Source organism: Oryx dammah, unplaced genomic scaffold (assembly GCF_014754425.2).
Source record: "Oryx dammah isolate SB20612 unplaced genomic scaffold, SCBI_Odam_1.1 HiC_scaffold_16, whole genome shotgun sequence".
Taxonomy (NCBI): domain Eukaryota; kingdom Metazoa; phylum Chordata; class Mammalia; order Artiodactyla; family Bovidae; genus Oryx; species Oryx dammah.
Window position 1 is genome coordinate 8954745 of NW_024070200.1, and position 12512 is coordinate 8967256.

At 50.9% G+C, this 12512-nt stretch overlaps 1 protein-coding gene across 1 annotated transcript in view; it reads right to left on the bottom strand.

The window, feature by feature from the left end:
- Window positions 1-1412: 1412 nt before the first annotated feature.
- Window positions 1413-12512, bottom strand: part of CUNH14orf132 (chromosome unknown C14orf132 homolog) — a 50557-nt gene continuing 39457 nt past the window's right edge. The window contains exon 3 of the mRNA XM_040257609.1: window positions 1413-3112. Within this exon, the coding sequence (XP_040113543.1) occupies window positions 2888-3112 (225 nt within the window). The 3' untranslated portion in view covers window positions 1413-2887. The remainder of the gene's footprint in view (window positions 3113-12512) is intronic.

Genomic DNA, 12512 nt, shown 5'->3' on the forward strand with positions numbered 1-12512 from the left:
TCGGAACAATGATGTCTAGGGTGATGCCTACATGCTCAGTCACTTCAGTCGTGTCTGACTCTACAACCCCAGGGACTGTAGCCCGCCAGGCTCCTCTGTCCATGGGATTCTCCAGGCAAGACTACTGGGGTAGGTTGCCATGCCGTCTTGCAGGAGGTCTTCCTGACCCAGGAGTTGAACCCGCATCTCTTAGGTCTCCTGCATTGGCAGGCGGGTCTTTACCACTAGCGCCACCAAAGGTAATGGTGAAGATTAGATTCAATCTGTGCCTGTTAACAGGGCACAAGGCTTGGCCAGATTCAAGCAATACGGCCTTTACTTGACATCAAAGACAGATCCCCCTCTGGGACCAGAGGGAGAAGACAGCGCACTCTGGCTGGAAATTAACTGGCATGTCGATCCCCGATGTTATCTGAGTGAAGCTGGAAAAAAATAAACAAAATCATAGGAGATGGAGTGGGCTGACCCTGGGTAAGACACTGCGATCCGTATGGATGTCAAGTATGGACAAGAAGGTCCCTGAAACTCCTGATCATCTCTGGCCCTGACATTAAGGAGAGAGAGAGACTTGAAAGTTGAATTTAACTAACATTCTTGTCAAGGGAAAGAAAACCTTCATGGGGGAGACTCCCGTGCCCAGAAACACCCAGTGAACATGGGGCCCCCCAGGGCTGCCCTGGAAGGTTGGAGGCCTCCTTAGAGCTAAAAGTCAACCTTTCCTCTCTTCCCTTCTCCTCCCCGTGTTACCAAACATAGAACCTTCTCTCCCAGGGTCATCCCCACAGGCCATTTGAGTACAGGGAGCCACTACCTGCCTCAGACAGGGCTTCAGGCTTCCAGGGGATGTGGGTTCAGAAGGCAAAGAATGGGGGTTTTTGGACGGGAGTGAGCCCCATGAAGACAGCTTGTCTCCCCAACCCTGGCTCTGGACTCCACTTCTTGGGTTTGCTCATGAGGACACGTGTCTATCTAAGGAAGACCTTGCTCATGGGGCAGGCAGGGCCCAGGCCTTGACGGAGAGAAGGTTACTGGAGAAGCAGCTGAGATGTTGTACTTGAAACTGCCCCCACCGAGCCCTGCCTCCAAGCTGGTCCTGCCTACAGACGGCGAGGCCCGCTCCGCTCAGTGGTTCCAGAAAGAGTCCAGGGAGGTGGTGCCACATCCCTTCTCCCAGTCCCCAAAGGCCACACTAATGCTCAGCGATCATGACCGCCACCTGAGTTGAAGGTCAAGTGAAGGTCAAATACATCTGGAGGTCAGGCTGGTAACCCCATTAATGCAGCAGCTCGGGGCCAACCTCCCAGAGACAAGCGGCCGCCTCCGGACATTTAAGATGTCCCTTCGCCTCTCATCAAGAATATTCCTTTTCTCCTGACACCGTAACAACAAATTCAGACTTCCCTTTTTTTTTAACAATTGTCCCCAAATACGCATGAGGGCTTCCTTACCAGTTTTTGAAGTTTCTCAGCCACCGAGAGGGAGTTTATGCCATCTATTTCCTTTTGTACAACTGCAGGGAGGAAGCAAGGAAAAAGCCACTCTGGGCTTGTGAGCAAGCCAGCCTGTGTCCTAGCTCCCCCTACTCTTTGGGGGACAGGGAGGGCTGTCTTGGGGAGGGGATGCTTTGCCATGAACTTTCCTAAGGACGGAAGAAAAGTGAGTCCTTTGCTGTGTGAATCTCCCCCGGCACGTGGGTGCACTCAAAAGCCAACAGGCCTGTGGTCTTAATGAGAGGGCTCCCAGGCTAGCCAGGATTCCCCAGCCACTTATTTTTAAGCATATCAAGAAACTGACTCAGGCAGATCACAATTACACCTGCAAAAGTGCACGGTAGCCTAGCGGAGTTTGAAGTGTGGGTGTCTTAACGCCCTTCCCACCCTGCACACAGCTTCGGAACCATCTGGATAGTCCCTCCCCACCCAGGGCAGCTGAGAAGGCAGGAATGTGCTCAAGAAGGGCTGAGGTGGGGCAGAGACAGCCTTGAAATCACAGTCAGGAAATGTCTCTCCTGCTCTTGACCGCTGCTGTTCAGTACTCTGGGACCAAAGGCAAGTCAAGCCCCTCTCTCTCCCACCCACCAATTCAGGAGATGCACAGACCTCATCTCTAGAGTTCCGTCACTTCTCAGAGAAGAAAGAGCCTCTTGGGCAGGTAGCCAGAAGAGTTATCCACCTGGCAGGTCTAATTTTTAAAGGCGCCTTCTCTTCTCTTTACAAAGACGAGAAAGTCCATCCGGCAGATAAAAATCACCACCACTACCACCCCTGAGAGCCACGTCACCAGGAATTCCCCCATCCTTGGGTTTCATAAGGGGTCAGGTGACTGGCATCAAAGACGCCATTTCCAAGTCAAAGGAGGAATGTTCTATGACATTTCCAGGGACCACCACCGATATTCCGAGGGGGCGAGTGAGAAATCAGATTGGGCTGGAAACACCCGGGTCCTGAAGGCCGCCCTTGCCCCAGCACCCCACAACCCAGGTGTGATATTAACACGTTTGCGTAAAAACAAGACACGTGAATGATGACTTAGTACCAGCAAGGGACCATCCCATCATGTCTGTACTTTAAACCAAACTTGGCTGTTCCCTCCGATCTCATGTCCGTGGAATGCGGTTTCAAGAATTTTCCAACCTGTTCCTCGAAGGTTTTGCCTTGTCGTGCCTCCAGGGGCCGGATGTCCAGGCTTCCAAATTTTCTAGATGAGCAGAACCACAGGAGGGGGTTTTTGAAATCGGGGCTGCTTGGGGGAAAATTCCGGATGCATGGTCGCTCCGCTTGAGAGGCTGTGCCCCCGGTCAGAACTCGTGGTTCTAGAACATGGGTGCGGTCAGAGGCCAGCGGGCGGCAAGCGCAGCGCAGGCGGGCCGGCCCGGAGCCCCCGCGGCTCAGAAGGTGAAGGCGTACACCACCCCCACCACCACGATGTTCCCCAGCGTCGCTATGATGGCGATCCAGAGCAGCACCGCGTCGTTGGAGGACCTGGGCGGCTCCTCCGGCTGCCCTTGGCCGTTGGAGGCCGCGTGCACGTTGGTGGAGGAGTTAAAGAGGGAGTACTCGGTGCTGAAGTCCTCGTTGGGCGAGTCCATGAAGGCGCCTCCCATCATGGGGAGCTGGGAAGAAGGAGAGAGAGAGAATTAACCAGGGCCGGGGCCTGGAGGGCCGCCCGCAGAGAGGAGGGTGGCTGGCCGGGCAGACCCGCGTGAAGATACAGCACTAAACCAGGCTTGTCTGGCCTTTTAAATAAATGACAGCACATCTTTTCAGCTAGAAAAACGAGCGCTCACAGCAACCTTTTGAGGCAGACGTTCATGGCAACCTTGCATTTGAAAATTTTAAGGCCCCCAGGGGCCTTTGTTCAGCAGACAATTGTCTGTGTTCAGCAGACAATCCCATGGCTAGTTGGCAATTCACTGGGTAGTATAGACCCTCCCTCTCTAAACACCAGGTCCTGTCCCAGGGACAGCACACATCTGCACGTGTCTTTATTCTTCTCCTAACTGTAAAAATAATATGGGCTCAGCACAGAACATTAAGAAAATACAAAAGGAGAGGGAAAAAGAGAATCGCAATTTCACCACTTTGGGATAATCACTTAATATTGTGAAATTTTCCTTTCTAATTTTTTTTATGTGTGTGTGTGTGTATGAGAGAGAAAACCTTTAAACATGTCGTTTTATACTCCTGTATTTTAAAGGCTATCAAAATGCAATTTTACAGTTGTATAATATTCTATCCTAAATACAAGCCATAATTTAATCATTTCCCCAGAACTGGAGATTTAGGAATTTGGGTGTTTTCCTATTATAAATATGGCAAACCCAGACAGTGTGTTAAAAAGCAAAGATATTGCTTTGCCGACAAAGGTCAGGATAGTCAAGGCCATGATCTTTCCAGTAGTCATGTAAGGATGTGAGAGTTGGACAATAAGGAAGGCAGAGTGCCGAAGAATTGATGCTTTTGAACTGTAGTGTTGGAGAAAACTCTTGAGTCCCTTGGATAGCAAGGAGATCTAACCAGTCAATCTTAAAGGAAATAAACCCTGAATACTCTTTGGAAGGACTGATGTTGAAGCTGAAGCTCTAATACTTTGGCCACCTGATCCAAACCTGATTCCTTCTCCAGGGGATATTCCCGACCCAGGGATCGAACCTGAGCCAGCCACGCTGGTCATTGGAAAAGACCCTGATGCTGGGAAAGACTGAAGGCAGGAGGAGAAGGGGGTGACAAAGTGGTTGGACGGCATCACTGATTCAATGGACATGAACTTGGGCAAACTCTGGGAAATGGTAAAGGACAGGGAGGCCTGGCGTGCTGCAGTCCATGGGGTCACGAAGAGCTGGACATGACTTTGTGACTAAACAGCAACCACAACACCCTTGTTCACACACTCGGGGGTCTGCACACGCTCGCATGTGCATATTGTTTTTTGGCGCAGACCCAGGTACACAATTTCCCAGTCAACGGCTATGACTGTTTCAGAGCTTCTAGTGCTCAGGACAGAATTCTCAGAAGGGTGACTAATTCCCCAGCCCTGCTTTACCGCCCAGGAAGATGCCACATGTTTGCACTCTAGGGATCAGAGCTTCTCCTTCTTTGTAAAGGCTTTTGCTCCTGAGACTCGGTGACGGGGTGGTGGTGGAGGGGGGGTGTTGGGGAGGTGGGTTGCTCAAGGGGAAGGCTTGGCCCTGGATATGGTCCAGAAGATCAATGTCCAGGCCGTCCAGACCCTTCCAGACATTTACAGGCTGATACGCCTTAAGTCCCAGAGTTGGCTTTGGCAGCTACTGTCATTGTTTAGACTGCAGTCCACCAGACTCCTCTGTCCATAGCATTTCTCAGGCAAGAATACTGGAGTGGGATGCCATTTCCTTCTCCGGGGGATATTCCCGACCCAGGGATCGAACCTGAGTCAGCCACATCGGCAGGTGGGTTCTATACCACTGAGCCACCAGGGAAACCCCTTGGCAACTTTTAGGCCCATAATAAACTTTTTTTAATGGCACATGAATGAATGAGCACTAGACCGTTAAGCCTTCCTTGGATACCATTTACCAAGCTGCTACTACTACTGCCCCTACAGAGACCCAGCTATGGTCAGGGAATGTGCTGGAGATCTTAAAACACTCTCACTTAATCATTCGGTTCTCCAGCTGCAGGGTACCATGGTACCCCTATTTCACAGATAGGTAAGTAAAGGTCAAGACCACTGCACTCATCTGTGCTGGAGTCAAGTCTGAGACCAGTGTGTCTGACTGTGAGGCCAGGGTGCTTCCTGCTATATTCACAGCCTTCCCCATTCCTAGATCAGACTCAGTACTGGGTCCTGGCACAATCACTGCCCCCCGGGACCATGCTCCAATGGGGATGTGTGTACTGCCTGGGGGACAACGGGAGCAGAGTGGGGACCGCCTCACTGAGCCGCTCGTCTGACTTGTACTGCTGCTGCTGCTGCTGCTAAGTCGCTTCAGTCGTGTCCAACTCTGTGCGACCCCAGAGACGACAGCCCACCAGGCTCCCCCGTCCCTGGGATTCTCCAGGCAAGAACACTGGAGTGGGTTGCCATTTCCTTCTCCAACTAGGGACTATTAATTGGGGGCCACAGTTCTAGACTCTGCAGTGGTGAGCCAGATAGGGGAGGCCCCTGCTTCTGGGGGTCCACGCTCCAGCTGGGGATGAGAGCAGGAAAGAAGGAGCAAAAAAGAGGGGGAGGAGGGAGGGATGGAATAAAAGAGAGAGAATATCTGAGGGGAACCCGAACCACTAGAGAGTTCACACAGAGAGGCTACTTGCAGGCAGTTCCATGTGCAGGCTGCTCTGAATCTCAGTGGCCTCTTTTTAAAGGATGCCCTGTGACTGGGGCAACGGATGCTTTTGAGCATCTGTGGGGGCTGCAAAGAGCAGCCTTTGACTGGCTCATGCTCAGAGGAGCTTGGCATTTCATCCACAGCACAGCTCGGTCCTTTATTTAGGTGGGGACCAGACAGGTGTCAAACTGGGAGCGGTTGTGACATACAGAAGCCACCAGGGGGCGACCAGGAGAGGCCGCCTGCTGATCCTTCTCCGGGGGGGGGGGGGGGGAGCGGGCGGGGGGCGGCTGTATTGCTGGGTGGTGCTGCAAGTCACAGGGGTGAGTTCACTTTGTGAGAATTTATCTGGGGCTGCATTTATATATGGGTCCTCCTTTCTTAGACCTTGCAGTTCTATTTCTAGAACTTTATCCTAGGGAAACAATTATACCAGAGATACACAAAAGATGTTGTCTAAATATTACACAAAAAGTTCAGTGGAGGGAATTAAATAAATTCTGGTGTGTCTATCCAGCATTACACAGTCTTAATGATACAGACCTATATGTAAGTCAAGTAAAATACAGATACCACAATAACATTATAAATGGTATTAACAGTATGATATTTTTGTAAAAATATTTATACATGTATGTGTGTGTGTGTGTATTAGTTGTTCCAACTTTTTGCAACACCATAGACTGTAGCCCACCAGGCTCCTCTGTCCATGGGGATTCTTTAGGCAAGAATACTGGAGTGGGTTGCCATTCCCTTCTCCAGGGGATGTTCCCGAGCCAGGGGTTGAACCCAGGTCTCCCACATTGCAGGCAGATTCTCTACCGTATGAGACACCAGGGACATGTGCATCAAAAAAAATCTGGAAAGACACTAGATGTGAACTGGCTAACTGAACAGTGGGATTACCTGATATGATCTTTTTACTTCTATGTATATTTCTTTCTGGGCTTCCCTGGGGACTCGGTGGTGTAGAACCCGCCTGCCAATGCAGGAGACGTGGGTTCAATCCCTGGGTTGGGAAGATCCCCTGGAGAAGGAAATGGCAATCCACTCCAGTACTCTTGTCTGGGAAATTCCATGGACAGAGAAGCCTGGTGGGCTACAGTCCATGGGGTTGCAAAGAGCCAGACATGACATAGCAATTAAACAATAACCTCCTTACACATGTCTATTATAACAGTGTATTAAATTATTAAATTAGTGTATGTTATACTTAGTATATTTTAATAGGATGACAAACACAAATGAGAATAATAATTAATGTATCTTCTATTAAAAATACAATCAAAAGTTTAAATAAATGAGCTGTGACCTTGTTTTGCACCTCAGCTGGTGATATAGATGAGATGGGTTACAGATGAATCACGCACATCCATTCTAGGGGGTCAGCAGAGGCAGTGATCGACTGTCCTGCAGGGAGGGGCCCAGACTTTCCCATGAAACCTACTCACCCTTTGGATCTTAGCTAATGGTCCTGTCCACTATAGCCTTCCATCCTGTGTACCCCCAAGAGCACAACCTCTCTTTGGGGGCTCCTGTCTCAAGATGCAGTTCTTATTTTGACCCCCCAGAGGTCTGGAAGTTCTTAGCAAGGAGCAGAGAAGTTACTTCTCATCGTGGAATTTCTAAAGCCTTGCCCAGATCATCAGCACAGTGGTGCCTGATAAATCCTGCTGATTGACAGATGAGTGACAACCACCCTCAACCTAGACTGACAACATTGTTGGCCGATTCTACCCCTCCAGCCTCTCCCCACTGATCCCACCCCAACCTCGGGGAGTACTCTCTCCTCCAGCAGCCCTGACATGGCACCTCCCTTCTCCAGGATCTTCATCTGACCCGCCCACCCTTACATCAGGTGAGGCCGCAGACACTATTAGCTGGTGGCCTCTTAGAAAGTGGGGCTCAGGCCAGGCCAGAAGCTGAATTTCTCCCTCCTGAGCAAGCCTGGACTTCGAGGTTGGTTCAGCCCCGTTCCCTGACACCTCTGCTGCACGCCCCTCCCTGGAATTAATCACACACGCGTTGTCCTCTGCCCAGCGACCATTTCAGCCTCTCCTTCCCCTGACCCCCCAGGGCCTGGGTTCTTAGACAGACCACTCCCTGCCCCCTGACTCCACTTCTGTCGAGATCTCTGGACGTTAGCCTGATGTCCCTCTCCTCTCTTCAGCGCATATGAAGGTACAGTGGGTATTTTCATCCGAATATTTGGGGGAAAAGTTGGGGCACCGGCCAGAGCCTTTGGTGGGGGCAGGAGAGAGCAGCCCCCCAGGCTGACACAGCCCTGCCACCTACTTGCAAAGGGGCTGCTAACTTCCCCCCCAGAGGCCTCACCTGTGCCCCGTCCAGTTCTGTGGGTAATGTCGTTTCAATTTCCTATTGCCACAAACTCAGTGGCTTAAAGCGACACACATTTGACTTCCCTGGTGCTCTAGTGGTTAAGACTCTATGCTCCCCCTGTAGGGGGCATGGGTTCAATCCCGGCCGTCCCTCCCCCCAAGTCAGGGAAGTTCCACCGGGCACTCGGTGTGGCAAAAATAAAAAATTAAAATGACACGCATGTATTATCTTACAGTTCTGGAGGTCAGAAGTCTGACTGCACTCATTACACTGGGCTCCCTCGGGCCATCTCCCATCTCAAGAGCCTTAGCGTTCCTCACGTCTGCAAGATCTCTGCCACGTAAGGTGCCCACCACAGGCCTGGCTAACTGGAGGTGGATCTCCCACCACATGGGGAACTCTTGAAGGCAAGGCCACGGCCCACTCATCTCAGCCCCCTCACCCCCATCCGTACCGCAGAGAAGGCAACAAGGACAACCGTGTGGAACCGCTGAACTTGAAATCAGCAGACGGCCGATTTCCTACCCCTGATCCCAGAGCTCCCGGGCGATGGGACAGCTCGTTCTCCACGGTGAGCCCCTCTCTGACCTAAACCTCAGGGTCACAGCCCGTGTCTGATTCTGCCACCTCGGGGTATGGGGGAGGGGTGGGCTCTGGTGTCAGAAAGACTGGGGGGTGAACCCTGCTTTGTTACAGAGAGTACAGCCGAGCAAATCATTTACCCAACTCGCCCCCATTTCCTTCCCTGTAAGTGACGGAGATGATACGGTGGAACCACTGGATTCTCCCAAGGAGGGAATCAGGTCATCTAGGATAAATAAAATGTGGCACTGGTCACTCAGTCATTCCGAATATTCTTTTCTTCTCCTCTTTGTGTAGTAATTCAAAACCAAGAGTATTCTCGGTTATTCAGCTGCTTCAGCTAAAGTGAGGGAGTTGGGAACCTGGCCTTTCCGGGTGTGAGTTTTTGTGCAGTTAATCAGATGCTTCTTTGTGACTGTACAGACCACCCTCCACACCCCCACAGGTTTTGTCGAGACTGCCTGTCAAGAGATGCTCTGAGTCCAGTCAGCACTGTTGCTCAATCCATCTTCTCAGGTTTGTTGGTTTTGATGGTTTTTCCCTTTTGTGAAACAAAGTCTACTTCAAAGTGCCGGGTAAGACATGAAAATAACTGTAGGCAGCAAAATCCCATGAATAGAAAACCAAAAACGGTTGGCCTCAATTCCACCATCTGGGAGTTGGGAAGATCTGACTAGAAACTGACTCCTGGTAAGAACGGGGGAAATGGCTAAAGTCACTTCAGAGTCAGGTGAACCCAGAAGCCTCTGGAAGGTCTTTCTGAAAGCCCCTCCAGCCAGCCAGGTCTAATTTTAGGCTGCTTTCGGAACTGACCTCTGGATGTCACACCCTTATGGAGATGAGTAACGGGGCCTTCTCATACCCGTGGGCAGGTGTCGTCACTGGACCCCTGAGGAGGGGATGAGTGGCCTGGATGAGTTCACGACTCAGATCTGGGGGTGATGATTTCTAACTTCAAACACCAGGAGGTCCATCATGCAGAAACGAGCATGGCTTGAGGAGAAATAATAAGAGAAGAACTCTTCTCTTGCTCATTTAGTTGCTAAGCTGTGTTCAGCCCTCTTGCGACCCCATGGACTGGAGCCCGCCAAACTCCTCCGTCCATGGGAATTCCCCAGGCAAGAATACTGAAGCGGCTTGCCATTTCCTTCTCCAGGGGATCTTCCCCACCCAGGGATCGAACCCGCGTCTCCTTCTTGGCAGGCGGGTTCTTTACCACTGAGCCACCCGGGAAGCCCCTTGCTCAGTTAGATGCTAGCAATCAGCAGGACACTGCATGGGGTAGAGGATGGGGGTGGGAGCAGGGAACTCATTTCCTCATCAGAGACGACCTTGTCAAGATTGGAAAAAGTCTTGTTGGCTTATTGAAGCGGGGACAGCAGAACAGAGTGTTGAAGGTCAGTGTTACCTGCACAGATTTCCTGACTATAACTGCCAGGACGGTGGGGACCTTCCCTCCTTCCCCCAGTGTCTTAGAGCCTAGAACAGGGCAGACACTCCAAACTGTAACACTTGGTGAGTGAATGAATTCCAGGGCCATCGGCCAAGAATCCCACAGACATGCTGAGATTTGGGCCTGGAGCCAACATTTCCCTTTTTGTGGGCTCAAGACCCATTTCTTAATCTGAGGTTCAGATTTTTCATTTAAAACTGGGGAGGGGCTTCTCTGGTGGCCCCATGGTTAAGAATCTGCCTACACTGCAGGGAACACGGGTCGAGAAGATTCCACATGCCTCAGAGCAACTAAGCCCATGCACTCAACTACTAAGCCTGTGCTCTAGAGCTGGAGAGTCACAGCTAGTGAAGCCGTGTGTCCTGAAGCCTGTACTCCTCAACAGGAGAAGCCACCACAATCAGAAGCCACAACTAGAGGAAGCCCGCACACAGCAACGAAGACCCAGCATGGCCAAAAATAAATAAATTAATTTAAAAAAAAGGGGGGAAAAATGCGTAGACAGCCTCATAGAAGAAGGGAGATGCTGGGAGGGCCTTATACTATGTGAAAAACACTTTTTGGGAGGAAAAAGCAAGTCTTGAGATAAACTTAGTTATCATCCCTGAAATTAAAAACACATGCCTTAAAAATAATCCTATATATTATGCATGGATCCGCATATATGTAAATGTACAGACAAGGATGGTAAACATAGCAGCCAGATTTACAACAGCAGCAGCAGCTGCACTTTATCGAAGAAAGGAGGAGATGGGGGGAAGGAGACTGATTCTGTTTGTAATATGTTATTCTAAGAAAAGAAAGATGAGGAAGCACGATTAAATATTAAAAGGGGTCTGTTCTGGTTGGTGGGCATATGGATGCCTGTCGCCTTCTGGCGGTTTAAACATCAGTTCAGTGCTTTCAATGAGAGCACCATACATGAGATGGTTAGGACCAGACCCCTCGGAAGCCAGGATGGTGCCCTGCCGTGGGGTGCCCGTCCTTCCATGTTGGGGTCACCGTGTGTCATGTGTGGCCCATCATGGCGTGGAAGGGCTCCAGGAGGGCGTGGCTTTCATGGACACTGGGGCCCCGTCCTCCAGGGTCCCTGCAGTGCCCACTCCACCCCCTACAGCAGCGCTGCTCCATGGAGGCAAGGCCTCCAGGTCCCATCTGGAGGAGTCAGAAGTGACATAAATCTCCCTTAAGCTGGGCCCTTCCAAGGGAAGGAGCAGAAGATGCTTTCAAAAGAAAATCTTCAAAGAGCGGTCACCAGAGCGCAGCCAGACACTTTCCTGGATAACGAACATCTTGCAGAGGAGGGTGGGTTTGTTGGCAGCGGCTGATGAAGGGAGCTTGCTGGCTGTGCCCTGGGCTCCACCGAACTCTGCCCCCTCGAAGGCCCTCCTCAGGACCCTGGCACTGCAGGGTCCCGGCCCAGGCACACATAGATTCAGCTAGACTCTGGAGGACGGGGCCCCAGTGTCCACGGCAGCCAAGCCCCCCTGGAGCCAGTCCACACCACGCTTGGCCACACGTGCCGCACGGTGACTCCGACACTGCAGATGAGAAAGTTAAATTTGTACTAGAGTAAAAACATTCCTGGTAGCTCAGAGGGTAAAGAATCTGCCTGCAATGCAGGAGACCAGGGTTCGATCCCTGGGTCAGGAAGATCCCGTGGAGAAGGAAATGGCAACCCACTCCAGTACGCTTGCCGGGAGAATCGCATGGACGGAGGAGCCTGGCGGGCTACACAACCGAGCAACTAACACACAAAAACATTCCTATTGTCCTGCATCCCTTGGGGCCAGGAGACTTGGGGTCTGGCCGCTGCAGCCCTGCCCCTCTTTCCGAGCCTCGTTCACCAGGGAGGAAGCTCAGATGAGCCATCGCCAAGGTTCAAGCCCAGTGCTCAGAAGGCTGGCAGACACTAAGAAGCCCAGAGTCACTTATAAATGGCTGTAAAGTGAGACCTGAGTGGTGAGATCGTCAGATAATCACTTAGATAAAGTCCTCAGAACTAATAAGGACTTTGACAGTATACTCTGTAATAGCCTACATGGGCGAAGAATCTAAAAAAAGAGCAGATATATGTATATATATATAGCTGATTCACTTTGCTGTCCTCCTAAAATGAACACAACATTGTAAATCAACTAGGTGCCAATAAAATGTTTTAAATATTCCTCAGACAAAATACAGGGCACCCAGTTAAATGTGAATTTCAGATAAACAACAAAATAATTTTTTTGTACAATAGTAGTAAAATACTCTGGGACTTGGTGATGGACAAGGAGGCCTGGTGTGCTGCAGTCCATGGGGTCGCAAAGAATCAGACACGACTAAGCG